Source organism: Chelonoidis abingdonii, chromosome 17 (genome assembly GCF_003597395.2).
Source record: "Chelonoidis abingdonii isolate Lonesome George chromosome 17, CheloAbing_2.0, whole genome shotgun sequence".
Lineage (NCBI taxonomy): Eukaryota > Metazoa > Chordata > Testudines > Testudinidae > Chelonoidis > Chelonoidis abingdonii.
The window spans coordinates 36,005,149-36,032,810 of record NC_133785.1 but is presented as its reverse complement, the minus strand read 5'-3'; the positions used below and the strand labels follow the sequence as shown (position 1 = coordinate 36,032,810).

Here is a 27,662-nt window from a genome sequence, read left to right as displayed (position 1 = left end):
AACAAAAAAAACTACCACTTTCCCCCTCTCTTTAATCAAGGTGACTCCAATTTAGGTGGCAGCATCTCAGAGAGAGAAAGATGGTCCTCCTTGTGGGTTGGGCCTGAGCTATTTGGGAATATATATTGAACATACTTTTTGGACCATAAGGATCAAAGTCCTAATGTACATGGTTACCATCTTAGGTCCTTAGACTTTTCCTATATATTATTGGTTTGTAATGAAGTGTGTTAATTTTATTATTTAGAGAGTGGTTATTAAAATTAGAAAACACCAAAATAAAATCTGTATTTTCAGTTTTGCACATTTGGTAGCCAGCAAATTGGAAGAGGTTATTACGTGTTTGATAAGCGGTGGAACCATATCCGATGTGCACTTAACTTCATGGTGGACAAGCATCTTAATTCACAGATGTGGAAGTGAGTAGAAATGAAAGGGTTTTTTTTAATTATTATTCTTGCTATCATACAAATAGGTTAAAGCTTGAGAGAAAAATGGCTTTCCTGTTGTTATAATAATTCATTAAAGACCTCTTTTTAAATTAGCACCTCCCAGTAACATGGTAAATGTGAGCAACAGCTCCATTTGAACTGTCCCCTGGAGAATAGGAGGGGATTGAGTTACATTCACCAGGAGACTGTATTCTTTACTATTTCATAGAACTGTACCCACAGATCTCCTCTCTTTGTGTTCTTGTGCTGAGCTGAGAGTAGCTGGATCCTTTTTAAAGCAATATGATGGCTGACAACTTGTGCTTTCCTGTTGAACATGGAAATGAAATCTCTTGAGCAGTTTCTAAAATTCTAGTACCTCAACCCCTAATTATGATTCATCCTCAAACATTAATTTTGAATCCATGTTCTACATCCAGTTGTACCTTTTCATCCCATCTCTGTTTTCTATACCTTTGGTTTTCTTAATATTTTTAGTAGTTTAATTTGTTTATAGCTTCAATATTAAATTTTCTTAGTGTTGTGGTTTGTGATGAATTGTAATTATTAGTCATAGAAATGTGGGGCTGGAAGGGACCTCGAGAGGTCAAGTCCACCGTCCTGTGCTGATTGGGACCAAGTCAACGTAGGCCATCCCTGACAGGTGTTTGTGCAGCCTCCAAAAAATCCTCCAATGATAGAGATTCCAAAACCTCCCTTGGAACCCTATTCCAGTGCTTAACTATCCTCATAATTAGGAAGTTTTTCCTAATTTCTAATCTAAAGCTCCCTCGCTGCAGCTTGTGCTCATCACTTCTTGTCCTACCTTCAGTGCACCTGGAGCTCTTGAAGGGTTTAGTGTATCATAAATTGAACATGAGTCAGTTCCCTTACTAAGCACTGGTGAGGCCTCAGCCAGAGTATTGTGTCCACACTTTTCCCAGTTTTCCAAATCTGTTTTAGAGTCCAGATGAGAGCAACAAAAATGATAGGTCAGGTTTTCTAAACCTTTCATGAGGAAAACTTAAAACTAGTGGCCATGTTGAGTCTTGAGACAAGACGACGGGTGGGGGGGGTGGGGGAGGGAGGACAAACGACCTGATAAGTCTTCAACTATGCAACAGGTTGTTATAAAGAGAATAGTAACTCTGTGATCCTTTTCAGCAGTGCTACCACCTAGCCAGTTAGTCCCCATTTCTTTCCTGGAACAGTTAATGTGCATCTGGCATTGCTCTTTGAGACAGATGGATTTCCTGTCTGAGGAGGTTGGGGACTGACAGTTCTCTCTGATTTGGAAAAAATAGGTTGAGACAGTGGGGATATCTTTGTTTTTCAAAGATGAGCTTTTCTGTAGTATATGTGTTTGGAGCAAAGACATTTTTCACCAATAGGTAAATTATGTGCAAAAGTTTTGCTTTGTGCCAGGTTATATAGAAATAATTGGGGAGTGGGGGAGTTTTCCTGGCATGAGGCTGGCAGTGTAGTATACAGAATTTAGGAAAAAGCATTCAACATCATACTCATCTTGAATAATCCTCAAGGCTACGGGTAGATTATCAAGGCCCTAGGTTAAGAAGGGTCTTATTGGACCCACACAACTTGGTTCCAGGTTTCCCTATAGAGCAGTGGTCATCAACCAGTAGTTCACGAGAACGGGGAACTGCGGCCAGTGGGAGCTGCGGGGGCGATGTCTACAGGGAGGGGCAGCACATGGATTCACGTGCCCCCCCTCAGGGGCCACATGAAAGTACTGGGAGCACTATGGGGCCAGGGCAGGCAAGGAGCCTGCCTTAGCCCCTGCCCCAGCCCGGTGAAAGTGACTGAGGGTGGGGGACAGTAAGCAATGGGGGGGGAGGGGGATGGAGGGACTGGGGCAGGGCCTCGGGGAAGGGGCAGGATAGATCCTGGGTTGCACTTAAATTCAGAAAGTGATCTTGTGCTTTAAAAGGTTGGAGACCACTGCTGTAAAGGGTATTTGGTATCGATTGTGGGGGACTTGGGAGCACGAGACAGTGGCAAGGCAGGGAGCAGGAGTGTCATGAGCACTTGAATTGTTTAGTTGGGGTGTTCTGTTTGGTTGGACTAGATCCAGGTCCCATTTAGTCATCATTTCCCACTGCTCAAGCTATCCCAGAGCCTGTAACGGTGCCAGCTCCGGCCCAGTCACTAAAGCTTGTTGCAGTGAGAGCAGTTCTTTTATGGTCTCTTTCTCTATTTGCTTTCCTCTCCTTCTGGGGTCAAAAAGGCTCCTGTTGCACCTCCTCATAAAATAGAGCGTCCTGCTCTTCACCTCTCAACAAAACACTTCCGCAAAAGCTCTTGGTGGTGTTGGTGCTGAGAACTGTCCTGGAGCTTCCTTTGTAATTCCAAGGTTACTGCTTCAGGGCATTACACCCCTAGTGAATTGATGCCTTTCCATGGCTTAAGATCAGTTATAAAACTCACATTGATTTCAGTGGGAGCAGAGTTAGGCCAATGGTGAGCACTTTTGAAAATCTCACTCAGAAGAGCAGACAGTCATATTTAGGGAACTCCAGTTACAGATAAGTAACCACATATCCATCCACCAAAGGGATAGGATCACTAAGCAGTACTTCACTTGTTTGCAGTGTAGTTGGGTTAATTTATCAAAATGCTTTAGGGTTTGATAATGTTAGTATTTTTGCACTGAACAAATGCAAATATAATTATTCTAATGCAGGACAGTTTCAGGAGCCTGGTGTCAGTGCACAAAGAACATGAACCGTTTCTTCTTTTTCTTTTCTAGGAAAATTCCCCCAGCATCTAGCAACACGGCGTCTGTTCGTGCTCCGCACTGGACAAACTCAACGCCTACGTCACAGTATGGTGTCAGTGGCGCAGGTTTCCTTTTACCCACCACAGTTATGTCATCACCAACATTGGTTTCTCCTTCCTGTGTGTCTCTTAATAGTAAATCAGTCCCACCACATGGAACTACACTAAATGCCAATCCTTCTCAGCTGGGTGCAGTGGACCCTGTCTGCAGTATGCAATCAAGACAAGTGTCTTCGTCCCCTTCAACACCTACAGTGCTTTCCTCAGTACCTTCACCTATGCCCAGCAAACTTCAGAAATTGAAATCCAGCAAGTCTTTTAAACCTAAGGAATCTTCTGCCAGCAGCGCCAACTGTAACAGTACCAATAGCAACAGTAGCAGCGGTGGCTCAGGAAAGAAGCGTAAAACCAGTTCCGGACTGCTAGCTCCTTCGTCTTATTCCACGGAGTCCTTGAGGAAACCCTGCGTGGCTAACTCTGGGACCTCTTATCATTCATCGCTGACATCTTCGTCGCACAGTGTTGGCCTCAATTGTATGACTAGCAAAGCTAACTCTGGTAGCCTCAAACATGACCAATCAGGGAGGGGCCCTCCTACTGGAAGCCCTGCAGAATCGATAAAAAGAATGAGTGTGATGATGAACAGTAGCGATTCCACTCTTTCCTTAGGGCCATTTGTTCATCAGGCCAGTGAACTGACTGTAAATTCACACAGCAGTTTTTCACATGCACACACTTCCCTGGACAAATTCATAGGAAAGAAAAGAAAGTGCTCACCTGGTTCAAGCAGCATAAACAGCAGCAAATCAAACAAGGTTGCCAAATTGCCACCGGTGAACAATGTTCATGCAAAACACACCAGTGCAATGACAGGGACACAGGGACTGATGAACAATTCTCTTCTTCATCAGGTATGACATTTTGTATTGAAGATATTTCACTGACGTAGGCCTGACAGATTAGCTTTAGACTCTGCAGACTTGCACAGGTGACTGCACGTAGGTATATTGGTCATAGAGAGTTTAAGGCCAGAACGGACCCCTAGGTCGTGTCCTGTTGTTTTAGGTTGACTAATTGATTCTAGACACTGTGTTAGTGAAAAGTGGGTATCTGTTTTCCCATTTGACCGTTACTCTTTTTGAACTATTTTTCACTGTGAATCTGTTGCTGTTCGATTATTACAACAAATCCACTTTTTTAAAGTGTGGTTTTACTCTGAAAAGTTGGGTTTAAAAGTGGCATAATGGGTTCTGTAATTATTACCTAATTACTCCCAGATGAAATTCACTCACTTCACAAGTAAAAATATTTTTCCTGAGTGTCAGCCTTGAAAACTGAGCCACATTTGAAAGTCAAGCTGGAATCTTTCTGACTTCCATATCCAGAACAATAAGCATTCTATAATCAGAACATAGTTAACCATTTTGATTATAACTCAGCTGCAGTAAAATACAGCTCCCTTCCCCAGAGCTCTATTGACTGGCTCTGGAGTATGAACAGGAGAAAAGAGTAGTTAACAATTACTTTTTTGTTAGTTTAAAACCAGCAGAAATTACAAGAAAAACACAAAGGGATCAGATCTTGCGAGTGAGTAGGGTCCTGTTGTTATAGTTTCTTCTCAAAATAGAACCACATTGAAAGGGATGTGTTGTTTAAAACCTATTTTGCCATGCATAGTGGGGTCATGAGGAGAGGAGTGGGAAATAACAGAGAAAAATCAGATAAAGCTGTTTTTGCAAAACTATGAGAAATAGGTTGGAAGATCACTTGAAAGAGACTATTTAAAAAATAGACTCCGACAAGCTAGATATGGAGAAGATTTATCAGATCATCCAGATCCCTGACATTGTACGATTGTTCCCCATGCTATATTTTCTACTGCGTTGAAATATTGACGATGTCTTTCTATTTCTGCCAGTCCTACAAGCCCCTCCCCCCATGGCTTTTTTTCCGTGTTACTGTGAAAGTTCGTATAACTGAAGTGTTAGGAGCTCACAAAGGTCCATCTTAGACAGGTCTCTGAATTTTCCCTTGCCTCCAAAGAACAGGTCTGTCGTCGCCGTTGTACGCTTAGTGTACATACTGTAAAGGAAGAAGAAATGACTATCTGTGGATAATACGGCTCAGCCATCATTGCTCTAGGAAGCTTTCACTTTTGATACTTCCTGACGGTTTTTATTTAACTCAGCAACCTAATGGGGGAAAAAGCTGCTTTTGAAATAATTAAATTGAATGTATAGGTTTAAGAAATGCGGAAAGTCACACCTTAGTGCTTCTGATTATTGTTGTCGTGACTACGATACAAGTCAGCCACTTAGGAGTGTAATTGGAGGGCACAATTACTTGGGAAGGCAGAGACTTTAGAATTCCAGATGCAAACAAGCCAACTGGCTCTTGTTAATGCTACCTGATGCCTTGTAACTCCCTCTGACGTGTTCTGTTGCTGTGCAGAAAGGTCCTGCCTGATGTGGCCTTTACTATAGCTATTACAACATGCTTGCTTACACAGCTTTCTTTTTTGTTTGAAAGCCAAAGGCACGTCCTTGATAGCTGAATATGCCGTGGTGAGAAAAGAACTGGACAACGTTCACTATAAGCAAAACCTCCATCTGGAATTCTGGACTCCAAGATGCCTTTGAGTTATCCCAGCTTCCCATGGTCCTCAGGTGTGGAAATCTACTGGACTGTCATTCAAACAAGGAATTTCCCTGAAGCCATGTCTGTAGCAGTGAATATTGTAAATGGACACTGGATGAAGTTCAGCCACATAATTGCTCTTACCAGTGTTAACAGTGGTCTGGACTGCTTGCTACAAATCTGTGAGATTTTACCTACAGGAGTACATCATCTTGCCGCTATTTGACATAGACTGGCTGGCAAAAGAATGTTTGGGGACAGCCATTACTGTGGACTCTTTTTATGCTAATGGTGTCTTTTGTAGGTTATTAGCCACCCGACAGGCGCTGTCAATTGAAAGAACCCCTCCAGCGGGGGTGTAAGGTGTTAGGCACAATGAAAAGAAGCCCTCAAGAAGGGAATATGGCTTTAGTGTTTTTATAGCAGTGTTCCTTTAATGGAACACAAAAATAGCACAATTCAGAAACTAAATAGTCTGTGTTTTGCCCAGCCTTTTGCAAGTAATTTGGGATAAGAAGCTGTCAGGAGTTTCAAAAACTTTTAAAAACTTGTTTGAGGCCATTGTTCGAAAAACAAATATAAAAATAATGTTGTACTCTACCTGATGGAAAAGCAGTTATTATTTTGAATAAGATTCTATTGCAAAAGAAAGTAAAAATTGTTAATTTCTTTTGATGAAGGAAATCCGAATGCAAAAGTATCAATTAACAAAGGCAAATAACCTATAAAATTATTCCCAAAGAATGCATTTTTTGACCTATACTGTATACCAGAAGCTTTTGTTACTTTAAAGAAGAACTCTACTAGTTTGAATTAGGTTGGTTGTACCTTCCGGCCTGTAAAAACAGCCCTTTTAAAACTAAATATTTTAAATATTTAAAGATTTTCTGAAAGCTTTTCAGTTAGTTTATGCCTTGTTCTTGTAATCAAATCATTAACCCTTGTCATGCTTTCAGCTACCCACAATCAGATATTTCAGAATGCTGCACGAGATGCTAGTTAGCAGCTGAGTTCAGCTTTAAATCCACCTGGATGGGTTACTATCATCTTTTTCTCAGATACAGTGAGTAAAGGGACTGCACTATGTTACAGTCAATGGTCAGTTTTCACGAGAGATTTTATCTTGTTTTAAAACATCTCAAAAATGAAATCCTTTAAAGGGCTTTAGCATTATTTATAATGTAATTGATTTGCATATTTTCAGTAAGCTTTTTAACAGTGAATTTTGAGACTTTACTTGAACCTTTGTTAAGGGGTGAAGTAAAGGAAAACAACTTCTAAATCAAGAATATACTCTTGCCTTAAAGGGGCACCAGATATTGCTGAGATCAGACAATCTGAGCCTATCAAATTATTCACGCAGTCCAGCCTTCTTCTCCCCAGTTTGGTGGCAAATCGTACATCAGGGATTCTTCAGCCACTAAGAGCAGCAGGTGATTGGTTGGTTACCTGTTCACACTTCCAAATTAACATGACCTTGCTGCAGAATTATTATGTACTGCAAAACAACAGCAAGCCTCTATGCAGACACTTTAGCTTTGAGTTTATATAAAAGGTCACCATGAAAAAACACTTCAGATGTTTATTATGCAAACATAAACTAACTGTATTTCAGGAACAAAAAGTTGAAGATGTAATATGATGCCCAATTGAAAGGATTGTTTCCTGCACAATGGGTGTGAAATTCTGGCCCCATGGAAGTCAGTGGTGCCAAGGTTTCACCCCCACAATTCAGTCACAAGTGCAATTTGGTTGGACTTACATTTCAGGTGAACAGAAATGTATATTCGTCAACCTTTGTGGCTTTAAGTGATGGAACATCTTTAGTTGCGTAAAGATTATGTTGATCTGAAAGCTTAATGGCAAGTCGAAGCTCATTCAAAACCATGCAGACATTTGAAAGTAAGCATTTAATCACTGTGCTTCATATAGGGCCGGGTTTTAAATACATATGCATTAGGGCTCGTAGTTTTAATCTGTTGGGACTAGGAAGTGACGCCATCTTAAATTTCGTCTGCCCTTTAGTACAAACCTGCTTAAATATTACAGGTTAGATCTTGGTTCTAAACAGACAACGGTTCCTGAAGCTTTTATTGTCTCTCATAATTCTTACTGTAAATAATTAAGGAAGCTTAAAATTAATTTACCTTGCAAAATTGAATTTGCAGTGGCTGGGTTGTTTCTAGACAGATTTTCGTAGTAATTTAAGAGATACAATTTTATAGGCTTTCCAACGTCTCGTTATGACTCCTGCAGTTTTCTTAACCTAAAATATTGCTGCAATGATGAACAAAGAATTATACAGAAAACATACTTTTGTATCTTTATTTTGGAATTTCTTGTTCTATTATAAATATTGAAGTATCCCTATTTCAGAAGACATATTTTGTTAATTGATTGTACATATTTAAATATGTATTTTTGCACAGGTCTTTTTTTCTTATATCCAGTTTTGGTACAATTGAGATCATCTAGTATTTATTTATTAATTAATTAAAAATAGCAAATACCTTTTTTATAATTTGAAGTGGTTCACTGCCAAGTTAATAGTAACATGCCTACTTTGCAAATTAAGGGATGCTTTTGTTTTGTGAAAATTGTGTCCCTTTTAGTGTCTTGGGAGTGGATACCCACAAACTAACGCCAAGATCCTGCAATTGGATCCATGCAGAGGTCTGCCGCAAGAATCTGATTGCAGGATCAGGGTCTAAATGGTCTAGATGGCATTGCTTATCAGTTGTCTGATTCCCAGAAGACTACATTTAGTTAAGTGACAGTCTGCTTCTCTTTTTTTAGTATGTGTGTGTGTGTGCACGTGCGCGCACACGCATTTGTATGGGTCTCGTGGTTTAAAACTAATGGAAAAACTGAAAGTGCCTGATATAACTAGTTTTAAGCTTGGACTGTTTAAACAGCTTCTCCTTAAAAGACTTGAATGTTCAGTTGAAATTTTGGAGCTTGCTTTTTCCACCTATATATTTCTAAAATTTTAATTAGAAGGGGTTCAAAAAACAAAAATGACTGACGCTGGTGATTTTTGTAAAACATTTTAAATAGAATAACGTGTTTTGAAACAAGCCCATTAATCGTGCATCTCAAAATAATGCCAAGGGTTAAATATTTTTTTGGTTATTCATTCTTAAACGATATAGTTTAGAAAAAGAGAATGTTGAAAATATTTTGTATTCCAGGAAAAAAACAAACAAACAAACAAAAAAAACAGATAAGTACCTCTTAAAACAATTTAAAAAATGTGTGATTTCCAAATGTCATTTCTACAGCAGTTGTCTTCCTCTAAGAGTTCTCTTGCCAAGGAATCTCTGTTGTCTCTCACTCATTCTGTCCTGGGGGAGGGAATTGGGCTTGAAAAATTCTTAACTTTTCACTGTTGAGCAGAAAATCATTTTTATATTTTGTGCGAAATATTTTACGTTTGAAAGGTAATTTAAAAATGAGCACTACATAATGTCAATGTGAATGTAGGCCTCGAAAGTATCCTGCTCAGTGTTGAGCCTGGTTCTAAAAAGCAATCTCCTGTGTAAAATGTGTGAATAGTTTGATAATTTTGTATACATAATCAAGAGCATCTGATCAGCTGAACTTTGTGGTGGCTGCTGTATAGAACATGAACAAATGTCATGGGATAGAAAAATTACTTTGGATATTTAAAAGAAAAATAAATATATAGTCTATTTGTTTTGTAACAAGTTTCTGTAAATAAAATAATTTATACTATTTATAAGAAAAAGTTGTGCTTTGCTTCATGAAAAAAATTACACAAACAGATGTTACTAAACAAGGCAATAAAATCAGGCTTTTTCAATAAATGATATTGGTTGCATGAAATACATTATATGTTTCTGCTTCATTATAGTACCAAGCAAAACAATTTAGCATTGAAGGTAGACATCCATATTGGTGCCTCAGTGAACTAATTTCAGAGAATTACTTTGGGTCAGAGTCTGCCAGCCCTTACCCCCCGTGTACATGAGGCTGGTAGCATCCGATCCTTTAAAAAGTACAACCTTGTTTGCTTTGGTATATTCTTGAGAAATGGCTAAGTACTTTTCCCTGTTCACAGAAGGTTGGCTTATTTAAGATTCTTGTTTTATGGAGTGTAAGTAGAATGATTGGAAGACACTTTTTAATATTTCTGTTTTGAAATACAAAATGTAGTGTGTTGAACAATATTTCTTTATTTTAAAAATACATTTGTGCAGTGAAAAAATACAGCAAGATACCAGGGCATAGGATTACCAGAATATAATTCATCGCTTCACTTCAGGCATGGAATATTGTGTGACAGAACTCTGATTTTATCAACATACCTATTCATAGAACATTAATCAATAGAAATGGCCTCCGAAATAGGAGCTGGCACTCCTTATACAGACAAATCTCCCATTGATGGTGATGAGAATATGCCTGAGTGAGCAGTTCTGTATCCCACTCAATATCTAAAGCCCTGAGCCTGCAAGCTGATCAGTGGATGGACTCAGATGGAGACTGATGAGGCTGGTCCACCCACGTGGGTCAGTTTGCAGGACTGGGGCATAAGTTTTGGTCAAAGTCTCATTAGTAATGTGATGCTCCATGGTTGCATTAAGTAGCAGTAATTGTGTCTGTAATTTTTATCACAAAGGGAAGATTTTTTGCCCCAACTTTTCTTTTAAAAGGAGTATCTGACACAAAAGTGTTGGGTTTGTGCGTGGGAAGGAGTGTTCCCATTTTGGTTTTTTTTTTTTAATGTTTTCTTTTCAGTTTATTATGTAGGCTTCAGTAGTGACTCTTCGGGCAAAGGATGCATTGAGTTCCTCAGGTAAAGTGGCATTTATAGTCCTCTGTTAGACACAAAACAGCTCTTTATAGCCAAAATTACTTCTGAGGTAAAGATTTTATTTTCTGGCAAGTCACCAGTTCATCCATCTAGTAGTTGAGGAGTTAATGGCTTCCGATGATATTCTTTGGAACTCATTGCTGGTGTCTCTCGTTTCAGATTCCCTCTAACTTACAAATCGCTTGCTTACAAAATGCAAATGTTAGCTGGCGTGCTAAGCTCAAACCAATGGCATGAATCGATCAGGGACAGGGCATTCATTTGGGACGGTCCACGTTCTATTTTAAGTGGTGATCTGTGGGTTATATGGTTACGGCTTCAAGCTCCCCTCAGGTCACAGTGTTTCTCCCCTCAGGGTCAACAGGATGTTTGTCAAGGTCAAGTGTAAAATTTAGTCTTTTGTCATTACCATTATTTATTGTTGTCTTTGAGTCCTGCTCAGTAGCACTCAGAAAATCCGCACTCCTTTAATACCCACCACTATCTTTGTGTCTGTTCCTTCCCGTCTCCTTTCTGCTTCTCACCTTTTCCCCTGAGTTTCTCCTCTCTTCTTCCCTCTGCATTTCCCTTCCTGTAGGTATTTCCAGATGTCACCTCCCCATGGGCTCCACTCCCTTCTATACGCTAAGATGACCAGCAAGACAATAGGGAGTTTGCGACTTTGAGCTACTGTTTCAGGCTGGCTGCAGACTCAGCAAGAGGCTGCACTGGCAGCTGCATTCGGTTCACAGTTGGGAGGGTATTCGGCATTTTATTTTACTTTATAACGATAGGATTATGGACATCATTCCTCATGTACCCCGGAGTTTGGTGGGTGAATAGTGTATGAAAGTGCTGCTATCTAAATGTCTGCTCTTAAGAGAGAAAAGAAGGTGCCTCAAAGCTCCCCATAAGCAGGGTGCATCGAACTCAGGACAGGCATCATCCAGTATGGTGTCACTTCCCACGATGTACTGAGGTGCGTGCGTGTGATGATGATGTCTCTTGTATATCTTAGCTTCTGCTTGTCTGAACCTTGGTAGGCTACGGTAGAGGAGAGGTCCCATGAGGAGCCTGCTCAGTGCCCAAAACATGTAGGATGGAACCTGCGGGATGGGTTGCATAGCTAGGGTTAAGGAGCAGTTCATGACTCAAATGGTCCTGTCTGGAGGAGTTCAAAGGAGAGCCAGACAGCTCAGTAAGGGAGGCAAATAGCAGATAGGATAGGGGGACACATCTGTCCTGAGATCTCTTGAGTAAGGGTACAGCAGGAGCCCTTGCTGAAGGAATGGAGGGGTCTGCATGCAGCAGCTACCCGAGGTCCCAGAGGAGTGACTAGCTTATCCTTAAGGAACCCGTCCCTTGGATTGGCTCCGAGCCTGTGGCCATGCCCTGGACTGGGAAAGTGTTAGGAAGTGGCCCAGGGAGGCAGCCTCAGAACCCTTCTTGGTATTGCTGCTATTCATAGAACCCTGGATTGGGCCCAGTCTTCCCTATCAACCAACCATGAAAGGGGCATAGACCCCATCTCCTACCCTCCTGCAGGGAAGGGCGGGTAGAGATATTGCACACCCTGAGGCAAGGGTGTGCAACCCACCAGGATCAAGAGGTGAGTTGAAGACTTCCTTCTGTGGGGATATCTATAGATGTATATATCTTGTTGGGACTGTCACCCCGGAAGGAGGTGACTCCACTAGTTGCCTGGTCAGAGGACTGAGTCACTAACTACCATAAGAGGGGACCGCAACACAGCTGGAGTCACTGCTCGCCAGGGACACTGGAGACGAGAGAGCTGGGACCCAGTGACCTAATCGCTAGGCGGCACCACGGGTAGGGTAAGCCAAGCCCAGCCCAGTCACACCACCTGACATCCTAAAGCCCATAAAGAGCAGTTTCTCTCCTGCCCCTGCTTGGCATTTGAGCCAGTTTTCAGCAGCAGAGAAGCCTGTAAAGTAGAAAAGTTTGGGCCCAACAGATAACGTTCACAATGTCTACCCTGCTGAAAATGGCAGTGCTCTTAAAGCAAATTAACATAAAAATGGCCATGCTGGATCAGACCAATGGTCAGTCTAGCCCAGTATCCTGTCTTCTGACAGTGACTGGTGCCAGATGCCTCAGAGAGAGTGAGCAGAATTATTGAGTGATTCATCCAGTCTCAGCTTCTGGTGGTTCGAGGCTTAGGGACACCCGCAGCATGGGGTTGCATCCCTGATCACCTTGGCTAATAGCCATTAATGGATCTACCCTCCATGAACTTCACATTTTTTTGAACCCAGTTATACTTTTGGCTTTCACAACTTCCCCTGGCAATGAGTTCCACAGTGCACTGTGTGAAGAATACGGGGTAAATAACAGTTCCCATACAGAATCCCTTTAAATGAAAATCAAGGTTGGTGGAGTGTTGGTCTAACCCAATCTCCTCTCTGCTCAGTGTATTTCTGCTGCTGCCAGGATGGATTCAGATTCTGCAGAATACAGAGGAAAAAAAGGCAGCCTGAGCTCCTGGGCTGCAGCTGGAGAATGCACAGCACAGCTTGGGGAGCGAGTGGAAAAGTGGCTCCAAGTCATGGCAAGCCACAATCCTGGGCCATTTGTGAACTACGCTTACCCTTCCACGTTAGAGCACTCTGAGCTGCTCCTGTTTGCACCCGCTGCTGCAGAGACCATTGCAGCAACCAGTCCTTCGCTGCATATCAGGGGGAATTATTTCACCAGTTCTGCTTTTTATCACAAACATCCTGCGATGACAACTGATCAGAGATATGTGGTGGTGCCATCAATTGCCCAGGACCCTGATTTGACTGAACGCTGTTTCAAGTTCTTGGCTGTTTGGCTCCAGTGCTACAATTACATATCTGATTCACCACTAAGCAGCAGCACGGGCTGCTTATTGAAGAAGAATGGCATTTGTTTGTGGTTTGCTGGTTTCCCAAACTAGCTGTCGAGAGGCTCTTGAGAAATTTTAGTTAAAATGCAGGCAAATTGACTTGCCTACAAGCCAGGTCTTAGGGCCTGAAACCTAGCTCAAGGACTGCAGTGAAAGGGCTCGTCCACCCAACAGAAATGACCCACTTCTGACAAAAAGTGGAGCTGAGCTGGTGCTCACCGCTGGTTAGCTTCAAGCGTAAACAAGGCTGGAGCATGTCCAGCTTATTTTAATGCAACAAGCTTTGACCTGGTGCCGAACGTGCCCCAATTCCTGACCTCCACTTCAATGACAGGTGACTTTTGTACAGTAGCTGAAGATCAGGTGTCGATTCCCATGCGTGTAGGTTGGAAAAAGGCACCCGAGTGGTTTCCTGCAGAGATCAGTGTGAGGTCCACACTAGAAACACCTGTGTGAAGCAGCTAAGGTGAGCATGTTAAGTGTGTGCATGGATCACAGTACGTTGTGGGGCTGGGCACACATCAGGAAAGAAGCAAGACAGTCTTTGGCAGAGCAGCAGGTAAACAAAGCGATTTCAACCACAGTGCAGGTGTGTGTTACTGACAAGCTACTCAAGACCTCCCTTGTCCCTCCTCCCTTCATCCAAGTGCAAATGGAAAAGCAAGGTACCAATAGCTGGGCGGAGGCTCAGCCTTTAGCATTTCTGCAAACCCGCTTGGGCTGAGTGCACCCCCAGGGTTTAGAAGTGCCAGGCAGGAGAGACTCCTGTCAGTAACCCACTTGTGTGGAGAAAGCCACAGCAACCTGTTTTTGGCCGCCTGGTTCAGTCCTGGTGGGGGAGGGCACTGAGAGATCAGCTTTCCTGTTTTAAGACACTTAAATGCAGAAGATTGCACGCAGTCCCCCAGGGAGCTTCTGCCAGGTCTTGGCTTTGTCGTTCCCTAAGCCTGAGAGCTTTGTGTAGGCGCATCTATCCGGCTGCTTGACGCTTTAGCCACCCGCTGAGGGTTTTTTTTCTTTCCCATTCACTCCCATCAAAAGAGGAAGGAAAAAAAAACCCCTTTAGATTAGTACCCAGAGCAGGGGTGGGCAAACTTTTTGGCCTGAGGGCTGCATCGGGTTTTGGAAATTGTATGGAAGGCCGGTTAGGGGAGGAGGTCGTGGCCCAGCCCCCGCCTCCTATCTGCCCTGCCAGACTTCTGCTCCCTTTCCCTGATGCCCCCCCCCAGGCCTCCTACCCCATCTACACACACCCACTCCCTGTCCCCTGACCACCCCATCCAACTCCTCCTCTCGTTCCTGATGGTCCCCTGGGGACCCCTCCCCATCCAACCACCCCTTCTCTCTGTCCCGACTTCCCCCAGAACCCCTACCCCTGCCCCTATTCAACCCCCTATTTAGCCCTAACCCCTATGTGCACCCCTTCCCCCCCCCCAACTCCCTAATCCCTTACCGCACTGCCTGGAGCACTAGTGGCGCTAGAGTCGGGCCACGCCACCGCCGCCATGCAGCACAGAGACTGGGTCAGGCCAGGCTCTACAGCCCCACTGCCCAGAGCATTGTGCCAGCGGCAGAGTGAGCTGAGGCTGTGGAGGAGGGGGAACAGCAGGGAAGGGGCCGGGCCATAGTTTGCCCACCTCCGACCTAGAGGTCAGAAAAATGGGCAGGTGACGAAATGGGGATTCCACCTGGGAAAATACAACTGAACGAGAGCAGGAGTGAACATCCAGGTCACGCATTTGCAAAGCAGAACCCTAGAGCCTGGTCCTCAGCCCAAGCTTGAACAGCTACACTGTCGTTAAACTGCTCTGTGAGCCCCCGTCTGCTGGCCCTAGCCAGCCACAGGGATCTAAGTACAGCATAGCCAGACCCTAGAAGGTCTTGTTTGTATTGTTAATTCTTTGACCACTGAGTTTCTTCAGCATCAGGTATGCTAAGAATTTGGGGAATGACTGGAGTGAGATTCTTGCAATCTTTGGACTTCACCTTTGCAGGAAGGCCTGTTTTTAGATTTGTACCACACACTGACATGAGCAACAGCAGTCCCAGAACCTCTCACTGTGATGATGCCCAATGGGAAGTGCACGGCCTGTGAATGTCCTGGTCCCTTCCCCTGCTGTTTTGCTGACATTTGAAAAAAAAAAAAAAAAAAAAAAGTAAACTACCTTTATATTCCTCACTCAGATAAATGGCATAAACCATGGCTGCTCTCTCTGAATCCAGAGGTGAAGTTCAAGAGACAAGCTTCTGAGCTTACACAGAGGTCTTCTTCAGGTCATCTGTGAATCCAGACAGGCCTGGCCTTCAACCAGTGTCATCTGAGGAGTGCACCTGGCCAAGATTTCTTTCCCTGCTCAGCATCACCTATGACTATGATCACTGCAGCACAGCTGAAAGCCCTGAGTGATCACTGAAAGCCTGAGATCAGTCAGGTATGAACTCCCCTGACTCATTCTGCCAGCTCTTGACTCCGCCATCAGGTCAGGGAGCGACAACAGAGGCTGTGTAGGTCAGAGCATGTGATCTCCTGTAGAGAAAAGAGTAGGGAGCAGCGGAATAAGTGAGGGTTGGGGATTTTTAAAGAGGGGAGGGATTAAAAAAAATGAGGCCATGTATACTTGTCTTCAGTGCAATGAATGGTCCAGGGGATAAGGCTAATCACCCTGATTAAGCACCTTACTAGAATGAATGTATCTCAGATAGTTACAAATAATCTTCTGTTTTGGTGGTTAGGAGGTGTTGTTTGTGCTTTGAATTGACTCTCACCGCCATGCGAGTGAACTTATTTTTGCAATATCCTACTATTCTGCTCACTTTCATTTTGGCAGGAACAAAACAAAAAAACCAGATGTGAACTCTTCATAAACAAAGGCAGTTCCTCAAGGAATCTAGGTATGGAACGGGGGGTGGCATTACGATGTACTGAGAGTGATGATTTAGTTTCTTCCCTTGTTCTTAATTGAGTTAAAATATCTGCAAGGTCTTATTTGGGCATGTACTGTAACTATCTCCATACTTTGAGGGTGTCTGTTCTCTTCCCCCTGTAGGACTGAAATATGTACGTGAAAATAAAAAAGCCAAGTTAGAATTGTAGTGAAAGTTTCATTCTGTGACAAAATGCAGGCCAGCCCTATAAGGAGGGGAAAATGAAGCCGTGGCACTTGTGCCCCATACAGTTAGTCCCTAAAGACAGCTTTTGGACTGATGTTCCTGTTGACTTAACTTGAATTGTCTTAAAAGGATTCACTTTGGCAGGTGCTACTAACAAGAGCTGGGTAAAAAAGGGCAGTGATTTTCTCTGCCTTTGGAGAGGAGCCACCTCATGGCATCGTGGGCTTTAAAGAAAGTCGTATCAAAGCACTGTCAGTTATTTAAGGCCTGTTCAAATATAACTACTGAGCAGGAGAAATTAATCTGTACCCCCCAAAAGTTCGATTAAACAGTCTCACTCTCAACCTTCAAAATCCCATTACTTGTCTTGCCACCTGTAGTGCGGCTCTTGCCACCTGTAGTGTGGTCTGACCATGACTGAATTAAAGGCAAAAAGATTGCTCATGGGCAGCCAGAACTAACCTGAAGTGTATCAGTACCAGCTTTCTACTCTTCGTCTAATATACAAGTAGCACAGGTCAGGAAAAGAAGCAACCAGCTGTTCACAGCAATGAAAACAAGCTGTGAGTGAAATACTGTGTTAAAGGAAGGCTTGCTAATACAATGAAAAGAGAATGTGGATTCAAATTAAAACTCCAGCACTATAAACAGCAATTATTGTGAGAGCACCTACCACTGGCCCAACACATAATCAACTGCTTTAGCTGACGCCACAGCAACGAACTCTCAACACTCCCCCCGTTATTCAGACCACGCGAGGCAAATTAATGAAGATCAGGATTTTTTTTTAACAAACAGGGAATGTGCATGAAATTTTTCATTTTTTAACACTGCCCAAATTAGTACTGCTCAGAAAAAGTTATGGGTGAGCTGGCCACCTCATCTTTCCCAACCAGCTGATTACAAATTCAGGTATTTGGGGGAGGGGATGGGGACAACCCAACTTCCTAGAGCATGAATTTCAGAACAATCCAGTGAAGTGATCTACACCATCATGACATAAAGTGACTCCTCACCTGCAGAGCTTGTGGCTAAGGGTGCTAACCTCCACAGGCCAGCAAAGTGGTAGTTACTCAGACATAGGGAGATGCCCAGAGTCCCCCATGGCATGTGGAGATAGAGTGTAATTATGGTCCTCTAAGCTCCATTCACCTACACTTCCTTCCATACATCCCAGATAAGGGTTTTGACACCCATCCGCATATGGGTGACTATCTTCCCTAGCAGATATCAGACCAGCAATGAAGGCAAGGTAAAAAGGCGTGGCTCCTGAGCACTGTGAATTGAATTTCAGCTAATATCACTGCACTGAGAGCTCTTCTTTTTTTGAGAAAGCTCTGAGCCATCCAACTCAAGCAAGGATGGTGGAAGCAGCTGCTGGAGGCTCTTGTTAAGGACAGAACTGTGTGTCACTGGGCCAACTCCTGAACCAGAGTTAATTTTTTCTTTCTTTCTCCACAGCTGCCTAGGGCTATCTATAGTGTGTGATTTATACTGCTGATTGATGTATCAAATGGTCTTAGTGTCTCCCACTGTGTCATACCACCATTCTGAAACTTGGAAATCTAACTCAGTGGTTAACCCCAGCTGTAATGCTCAGATAATGTAACTGCTTAATGTTCTTTACCACATATAGCATTAGCAGGCAGCTAGCAAATATACCATTTTCAGAGCAATGTTACTTTAATCAATTAAAGTTACAATCTATGCAATTAACAAAGCTATGCCAATTCTGTACCATATTAGTCAGGGTGTGTGCTGCTGTATACCCTCTATTCGTTGTCTGTCAGTGTCTTTAGACTGTAATCCCTTCAGGATAGAGAATCTCTCTGTACAGTGCCCACCACCATGGGGCCCCAATCCCTAGAGAAGCCTTTGGCTACTACTCTAATGTAAATATTTCCTTCTACTGTTAAACTATCTAGTTTTCTTAGTCCCAGAATTACTTATGGGACTTGTTCATTTGTGCCTGTCACTAGTTCTTTTTTGCTTATAAATATTAGCCCTGCTTTCTAAACATAATAGTTTACTATGGAACAAAATACTGAACATTGTACATAAACATAGCACATTACATCCCACTGTATTATATATTTAATGAACTGGGATCTGAAAACATGAATTTAGTGTTTATACAGTTCCGTTGTTTACATAATGAAGCAGACTGTAAAAACCCTACTTCTTTCTTATAATTTTTTTAGCTACCGCATATCAACTCATACAGTACACATTACTTCCAAAATAGTCTTAAACATCTACATTTTGCATTCCGTTATTTTTAAAAAAGTATTACATATTAATTACTCTGGAAAGTTTCTGAACTCTATTTAGCAGCAAATCTCCTTTCTTGATGGTTTCTTGGTACTGCCAGTTCTTGCTATCGGGCCTACAAATTATGAAGAAAGGGGTTTATAGTAAGTCACATTAAACCATGACAAGCTTTTCAATAACGCAGTCAATTTAGTAACTGTGATCAGAATATACAGTGTTAAACCAGATTATAGATACTGTACCTGTTAGTTTCAACTATCTCATTTACTTTGTCTATTTTGCAATGCAGTCGCCCAGCTGCAATAAATCTTGAAAGCTCCCTAATTAAAAAAAAAAAAAAAAAGTTAAATATATAGATGGTACACAGAAGACTTGCAGGCTCCCACAAAGTGTCTTGTTTTCTTACCACTCCACTTTTTAAAAAAACACTTTAAAGTTTTTTCCCCCACTGCTATTTTTAGAAGGGCCTTTCATGTTCCACCTTTGCTCATCTACTTCCTTTTCTTCTTTTAAGCTGCACCTCATTTGTTTGGACGTTAGGAGGTGGTGGTGTATTGTGTACACTTCATTTTTATTCTATTGTACAGCTCCTTAGCATTTGACATTGTCTACAGTTATATTAGTGGAAAGGCTCCAAGGCAGGGCAACTACAAAATTAGATGCTATTACATTAAATAGCGGTGTCGTTGCTTCCTAAAAGCTAACTAGATTACTCTTATACTCTGAACCTGGGTAAGAACTCCCTATTCAGCCCAGGCTCCCACTGAAGCCAATGGGAGTTGTCTCGTCACCGAGTGCAGAGTTATGTATTTCATGCTTTGTGTAAAGTCACCTTTCAGTTCTGGTGGTTGAAATAAGTTGTCAGAAGGCCACAATGGAAACGTGGTTACCCCATCATTTCTATTTCTCCTACTACAAACCATGTCCAGCCCATTCAATCCAAAATCCACGTATGTCTCCCATAACCTCCTGCCACACCTCGTGCAAGCATCCTGTGGCTACCAAACTCTTCCTATCATCTCCTGATGTTCTGAGCCAGTTGGAGGAGCCAACAGTCTCCTTTCCAGCTCTGAGCACTCCCACTTCCTCCTCCTGCACATCTGTTCTGATTCTGTATCTTTTTCCCACCAGCAGTGTTAAATGAACTATACTCAGTGATGGCCAGCAGCACCTGTGCTCAAATTACTCTGATTAGACAGTCCTCTTCCCCATTGCCACTGCCCTCCCATACTTCTGAAAAATTCAATCGTACAGCCTACTTCTCATGTTTCAGCCCTTCCTATAACAGAGAGTAGCCTTACTACACATTTTTACCCACCCTAGTCCCTTGCCTGAAAGCCCCCCCAAGTTATTAAAAACCATTAACATTTCTAATGTAGCAGAAAGCAGAGAGCAGTTTGACTTGCTCTCCACCATTTCCTAAGATCATGTGGTTAAACCCTGAATCCTTCCAGTAAATAGCCCATTAGAATGTGAACAAACAGCAGAAGAGATGGTGGTATGGAAGAGTCAAAAACTGGACAATAAGTGGAAAACCTGTCTGACTGCCTGGCATTGAAAATAGCGGCTTTAACACAACCTGTCAACAATTTTGTGTGTTTTTCTAAGAGAAACAGTACAAAATTGTTTGCCATTTCCTAGTAGCCCTGCATGTTAGATTGTCTGCTTAATAAATTGCTGCTCATGTTAATTTTGTTTCCTGGTCCAACTAATTCTTATGAGGTCATATCGCAATAAAACGAACTAGAGTGGTTTATTATGGATCAAAGTGTGGATACTAAGGAAAAAATAATGCTGGTGCTGAGCACGTGCCTGTAAATTGATAAGGATTGGTTAAACTCTTCCTGTTGGTCTGTTTCCAGAAAACTGTTTGTGGCTAGGAAAGAAGTGACAATGAAAATAAACAAACCCATAGTAGAGCATGACAACATGGATAAGTACCTATAGTAAACCAGGTAAGTTACAATCATTAATATCTACTCTCACTATTAATAGAAACTGGTATAACTTAAGTGCTGATCTCATTAATATGATTATATTCAGTTTCCGTTCAAATGTTCATTTTTTTGCTTTACTAATTTATTTATGTACATTTCAGTCAGGACTCAGATTCCTGCCTATTTTTTCTTAACTGGGAATATTTAAAAAAATACTTATAGATGGAAGTAAGTTGTTCCTCTAGAGGTATTCAAACACGAGCTGGCTGTTATAGGTATCAGAGGTAAATCCACTAATCTTTCACTCTAAATTTAGCTTCAAATCCCAATTTAGGTCACAGTGAAAACTAGTTGTAGTTCCAGTTCTAAGGTGAGACCAAACAAGTGCACACTGAGGTGTGATTTTTGGAAAGCTTGCACAACAGCTGCCTACACTTTACCTGATTTAAACCACAAATATCAGGTCCAATCTACACAGCAATTATAGGTGAGTCAGGCAATCCAGTTAAAACTTGTAGTGAAGATGGAACTTAAGTATCCCAAAACTGAAACATGGGACAGTCAAAATTTAAAGAACATGATGAAGTCTCATCTACATCGTAACTTTTAACTGCGTTATATCCTCGTTCCCTAAATTTAATTGTATTCATCCAGATAGCCCTTGGTCTTATCATTTAAAGAAAAAAATATTTTCTTAAGGCATCTATCTCATGATGCTTTATGTGTAAAAACTAAATATAAATTTCTTATGCAGAGAGAAAAAGAAATATTGGACAATGAATTTTTTTTAAACAGACTAAAGTTAAACTGATTTCTACACTTAAACATGAGACTAGTAAAAAAATCTTGCATGCATACACAGATAACTTGGTTTGTGGATGGTCTAAGTAAACACCTCCTCTCTCTATTGGTATCGTTTGTTTATTTGTAGCAGGATCGTTGTAAACTTGTTACTTTTTAAATGATGACTAAAGTCTCTAACTTACAAAAAAGTTACTTTTAACTTACTGATCTATGAATTCTACACCGACTCCAAAAGCTTCTGCCATGTACCCTAGTGTCAGTGACCGGTAGGATTCTAGGAGCTGGCTGTACGCATGGATTCTCATTTCCCGTACATAATAACGATAATGAGGAGCAAACAGCCAATCTTTTTTCATCTCTTGCTCTACAATAGCTGAAAAGATAAAAATCACAAATACAGTCTATAATTTCTTAGAGTACATCTATTCTTGCTTATACCAAAAAAAAAAAAAAACCCAAAAAACACAAAGTTCAATAAGCAACACGATATGGTATGTGATTGTACTGGATCCCTGTGTCCCGTACATGTACATTGAGATACAAAGGCACAATCCAAGTAGATACTCACATCTTTGATAGTACTTGGTTTGTGTTTGCTTTATCAAAACTTGTTCTTAAGAATAGCATAGCTGAGGGTAAGACTAGTTTTCTATTGAGAGGGTCTTAAATTGGCTTTAAGAAACTACGCTTCAGGAGCTCTTGGTTTTTGTCACACTGGCATTTGCAATTCTCAACAGCAGCTGAGATTTTCTGCTCTCTGCTTTTGGTTGCAGGGCAGCCATTCAGATCCAGTCTTCCCCAAAGTAAAAGGGAAGATTTTTTTTTTTTTAAGTCTTATTTTTCCTACCTTAGAACCCATTTTCATGGAAACTGGAGCAGAAACCAGCAGCATGAAAACTGACAGAACAGTGGCAACAATAAAGAATGAATTTTAAAACTGTTTCTTTTCCTCATTTCTGCACTGTTCCCATAGAAACCAGTTCTAAACTGCCCTAAATAGCCAGCGGCTATGAAATCTCCCCTTTATAATTTAAACCTGAAATTCAGGTTTTAAAAATCAACCTACAGAATTTAGACTCCTTTAGCTTCCTGAAGCATCCAGTGTTTTAACTTTATAAAAAACTATATTCTCTTTTAAAGGAAGCCTTTCAGGGGGAGGGATAGCTCAGTGGTTTGAGCACTGCCCTGTTAAAGCCAGGGTTGTGAGTTCAATCCTTGAGGGGGCCACCTAGGGATCTGGGGCAAAATCAGTATTTGGTCCTGCTAGTGAAGGCAGGGGGCTGGACTCGATGACCCTGCAGGGGTCCCTTCCAGTTCTAGGAGACAGTAGTACTTAACGCCATTAAAATGGGAATTATTGAGATATACCTAAGGTCTCAATTCCACAACCAGGAATCTTGTATTTGCACACAGCCTATAGGTCTGACCACAGAATTAAGACCAAAGATAGCAAACTGGCTCTTTGATCACACCCTGTAAGATGGTGCTAGGTGCCCCCACTGTTAAGAACCTTCCTCATCCAACCAGATGCCATCTTTCAGAATGCTCATTTTATAAGAAACATTTTAGAGAGCGATAAATCCCTGCAAGAGCAGCTTACTCTACCTCACTGTGCTGCAAAGGGAGAGTGATATTTAGGAGTGATTCACCTAAAGCAAATGGATGAGTTTAACTGTCAGGGGTTTGACAATACTAACTACATCTGCAGCCCATCCCCATGGCAATTCTACAAAACTCAGCTATGATTTGCAGCAAGCTGCTCACACGACCTAATGAGAAACACAGGGCAAAGATACTAGTGTATGAAATATCCTTACCTAATGACTGGAAGAAGACTGAATAACGACATTCATAGAGTGAAAAGAGATACTGTCGTACAGTTGGTAAACTATGCAACACTTCCAGAATCTCTGCCCCTTTAATAACCTGAAAGCAATCAAACAACATTTAGAAGTTTCATATACTAGCGTCAGAGAGAGAGAGAGAGAGAGAAAATTAAGAATAATTTGATCAGCTTGAATCAGTGCAATCGTTTGCTTTACTTGCCTTCTCTCTAAGGTCAGGTCTGTCTAATGCAATCATACTGACGTAGACAGTATATGTTACAAATGTTTTGTAATCCATAAGTTCATAGGATGTAAATGTTGAAACTGTATCAAGAAAGAGTTCTGCTGCTTGTTTAAAATCTCGAATAGCTACGCAGTAAAGACCTTGGTAGACTTTCAGACGATTTCTCCTGTCCCAGTCTCCTCCTTCCTCTATTAGACTTAAAACAAATAAGATACATATTTACTTGTTTTCTTTATCTGAAATAATGAGTACAGTACATTTAACAAGATTAGAGTGCACAAGGAAGTCTTAGTTATGAAGTACAGTATATCGTAACAATTAGGGGTTCAAAAGTGCACTTGTCATTGGTAGATGGGATGCTTTCCTTGGTGAGGCCAGAATTCAAGTTACATTTTAAAAAATTTAAAAGTTTCTAGCCTATTTAATTGTGATGTTAATCTTCCAAATGTGAACCTATGCAGTACTGTGATCCTGAGTCTGCAAGCACACACCTCCAATGCCTCTGTTCCTCACAGCTTTGTCCACCAGTAGACTAAAACCATTTTTAAAAAATGCAAGAGGGAAAAAAGCCCCCAAAACCTATGGGAAGCAGTGAAACTTTCAAGACCCATGTAATGCTGCTGTAGCCACTAGCAGCAATGGAGGAAGGGCCAGGAGCCATTCACAGGGGAGAACACAAAAAATAGTGACTGAGGGAAAAGTAAAGTCAAAGATCTCTCATTGCAACAGCCAAGATGAGGAGGAACCAGTAGTGGAGACCACTCATTGCAGCAGCCTGAAAGTGCCACGGTGCTAAGGGGAAAAAAGTTCCTCTCCCTTCTAGCAGCTACAGGCAGGAAGAGGTTTAGAAATTCAAACTCATCAAACACAGGATAGCCAGGAGCAGACACAAAAGATTCAAGCCCCAGGTAGTGTCCAGGGGCTGCAAGCAGCCTCACAGAAATCCCAACACCTGCACCTCCTCACTCCCAGCAGCTGGAGATTGTAAGGGCACCAGCATTTCTCCTATGGGATTGCCCCATGACTAACTGATGCAGCATCCACTCATCTTTCATATCTAACTTTAGCTAGTAGGTTTAGTCCTCTGGCTAGTGGGTATCTGGTAAGTTTTTCAAGCCCTGGTTATAATCATTTGTGTCTTTCATAACTTTACCCAGGACCATAATGTGTAACAACTAGATTTAATGCAAATTAGTAAATAATGAGAATACAAATGTCACTGTATTTTAATTATAAGCTTCATGTGGCAGGAACTCAGATTTCTTTCAGATTGCAAAGTGCACTGTGCACTTATAACAAGAATACGTACTATTTTTTTAAATTATTAACAAATAAGCCAAACCTATTCACTAGCAATCGCGCAGTTCTATAGCTATCTTCAAAACTAGTGTTTTGTTAGACATATGCAACCAATGATGCTTTACTTCAAAAGGTGATATTTGCCACAAATCTAACAATGGTACCTTTTTGCCTTTTCAATATTCCGCGTGATGAGGTCATTATCCATGTAAAACAAACCAATTCTTAGAAGGTAGAACACAATATCCAGACGATGTCCCAGTGCCACGGTTTTGTCATATGTCTTACGAAAAGCAGTCAGAGCTCCTTCCTAACAAGATCATATTTTCTAATATTAGAACATAAAAAGGAACTGGCACCCCACTAAAATATCTTATCAAGGGAAGCTGCCTTGCATGTTACCAGGGCAGTGTACAGATTTATCTTGTTGAAGGACATTTTAGCAGTACTGTGGGGGCAAAAAACCCACAGACAATTGAAATGTGTCTTGGCACTTAAAAAAGCTGGCAGCCATCTTAGAAAGCCAGTTTAAACTAAGTTAGCATGCTCTGATCAAGATGTATCACCCACAAGAGAACTGTACAACTGTCTATCCTAAATAATTAAAATACCAACCTTCTTCTAAAAAGGAGATTAACATTCACAACTTGTCAAAGTTTAGATCAGAAGTTCCAAAAGTTACTCTCAAAATACCTTAACAGAGTCCTCAATGATTATATGAGTACAGTAACTAACTCACTTTGCATATGCAATTATGATGTAACAGCTTAAAAACAAAACACTAGGTAGGTAGAAAATACTGTCTACAAAATGTTTTGAAAAGTTTTAAATGGCAAACTTTTATTTGTTCTCTTCTTGGTTTGCCTTTCACTTCCCAATTTTATATCGCTTTCCTTTCTCTTGCTGCACTGCTTAGATCTCACCATTCACCCTACCCATGTGTAGCTCTATTTTCTCCAGATCATAAGTCAGCGGGCCTCCTCTAAATGGATAGAATGCATAGGAATTTGCCTGGTTTGAAAGACAAAGAATGATTTTAATGACAGCAGCCCAAGGAACCTGGGCCTTTAACTCACCTTGTCCCCAATTCGGCACAGGTACTCAGCCTTAGCCATCATTGCATCACGGATTTCACTCTCCCCTAAGATCTTTTCTGCATCTTCCAGTTCATTGTCAAGACGTTTCAACTCTTCCTCATTCGCCTTTTTCATCTTATTCAACAGCTCCATGTCCATCTGCCAGTCGAGCGGCTTGCAGAGAGCTTCATAGTATGGGGCCATATCTGAAACAGAATTGGGGTAGCTCTTGCTGTCTTAAACATTGCTGCAGGATCCCATATCAATAGTCTGAAGTGCTAAAGGAAAACTCCCGTTAAGGGAGGGATATAACCACATCAGTTATCAGGAGCTGCCTGTTAAAAAGACATTTAGACACTATGCATTGAAGATTACGTTTCAGGTTCTCTTCCTGTTTGACAGTCTCCTGCCTCTTATGCACAGCTCATTCATTTCCCTGGGCCCCAGCCTGCTCTTTAGCTACTTAGAATATCAGGGCTGGAAGGGACCTCAGAAGGTATCTAGTCCAACCCCCTGCTCAAAGCAGGACCAATCCCCAACTAAATCTCTAAATTGCCCTTTCAAGGATTGAACTCACAACCCTATGCTTAGCAGGCCAATGCTCAAACCACTCCACCTGCTTCTTGCTATGTTACTAGTCTAGCTGCTTGGCTCTTTTCTTGCGTATACAGGTCTGTCGCATCTTACGCTGGGGTTATGTTCCGCAATCAGTGCGTAAAGCGAAAATCGCATATAGTCAAAATTACACTGAGTGTAATGGTGGGCGGAATCACCTGCACTACAGGTACAGTATTAACATTGTTTTTGTCTTGTTTTTGTTTTCGTTTTCGCTGACCGCGTAAAGCTGAAATTGCACGTTAAATGTGCGTAAGATGCAATGGACCCTGATACTGGACTGGCACTGTTAGGTGTTACTGCAAGATAAACAACAGCCATTTCTCTTCAGCAGTAGAGACCATGGGGCACAGAGACTGAGATGTACCCACACCTCACAGAATAAAGTGATGCTGTAAACTCCCCCACCCCTATGAGTGCTGGCAGGGCAGGCTGAGGACCCAGACCTCGTTACTGGGGGAAAGAGAGAAAGCCCAGGCTGCACCTCCAGAGGGAGAGGGATTGGGGGGATGTGGAGGGGGCAGGAAGAGGACTGGCAGTGGGAAGTTTGGGGAGGGAGGGAGGGGTTGGGACTGGGAGGTCAAAGGGAATGGGGACTGCGGGCTGGTGCTGGGGCATGTGGGGGGACGGAGAGACAGAGGAGGATGGGGGGGAGAGGGCTAGAGCTGGTGGGAGGGGAAGAGAACCCGAGCGGAGGAGAAGACAGAGAAGGGAGGGAACAGGGGTCAGAGAGGGGGCTGGGGCTGGGACTCAAGGGCCCGGGAGAGGAGGGAATGGGGCTGCGGCAGGGGCAAGGGCGTGGGAGTAGGGGCCGGGACCAGGACCAGGAAGAGAAGGGGGAGAGGAGGAAACGGGGCCCGGAGAGGGGAGAGAAGGGTGGGGGAGGGAGCAGGACCCCGGGGGGGTGGGGAG

At 42.1% G+C, this 27,662-nt stretch overlaps 2 protein-coding genes across 5 annotated transcripts in view; one reads left to right on the top strand and one right to left on the bottom strand.

The window, feature by feature from the left end:
- The window catches only part of ATXN7 (ataxin 7), a 142,900-nt gene extending 133,188 nt beyond the window's left edge, over positions 1 to 9,712 (top strand). For all 4 annotated transcript variants that reach the window (XM_032801044.2, XM_032801046.2, XM_032801048.2 and 1 more), the window contains 3 exons: positions 298 to 419; positions 3,199 to 4,138; positions 5,757 to 9,712. In XM_032801044.2, the coding sequence (XP_032656935.2) occupies positions 298 to 419; positions 3,199 to 4,138; positions 5,757 to 5,774 (1,080 nt within the window). In that variant the 3' untranslated portion in view covers positions 5,775 to 9,712. The remainder of the gene's footprint in view (positions 1 to 297; positions 420 to 3,198; positions 4,139 to 5,756) is intronic.
- Positions 9,713 to 18,754: 9,042 nt separating this feature from the next.
- On the bottom strand, positions 18,755 to 26,366 carry PSMD6 (proteasome 26S subunit, non-ATPase 6). The gene is made up of 7 exons (XM_032801025.2): positions 26,136 to 26,366; positions 25,224 to 25,369; positions 23,737 to 23,956; positions 23,508 to 23,616; positions 21,895 to 22,063; positions 19,192 to 19,269; positions 18,755 to 19,064 (listed from the first exon to the last, which is right to left on the bottom strand). The coding sequence occupies exons 1-7, from the start codon at positions 26,337 to 26,339 to the stop codon at positions 18,968 to 18,970; spliced, it is 1,023 nt and encodes a 340-aa protein (XP_032656916.1). The 5' UTR covers positions 26,340 to 26,366; the 3' UTR covers positions 18,755 to 18,967.
- Positions 26,367 to 27,662: the final 1,296 nt, after the last annotated feature.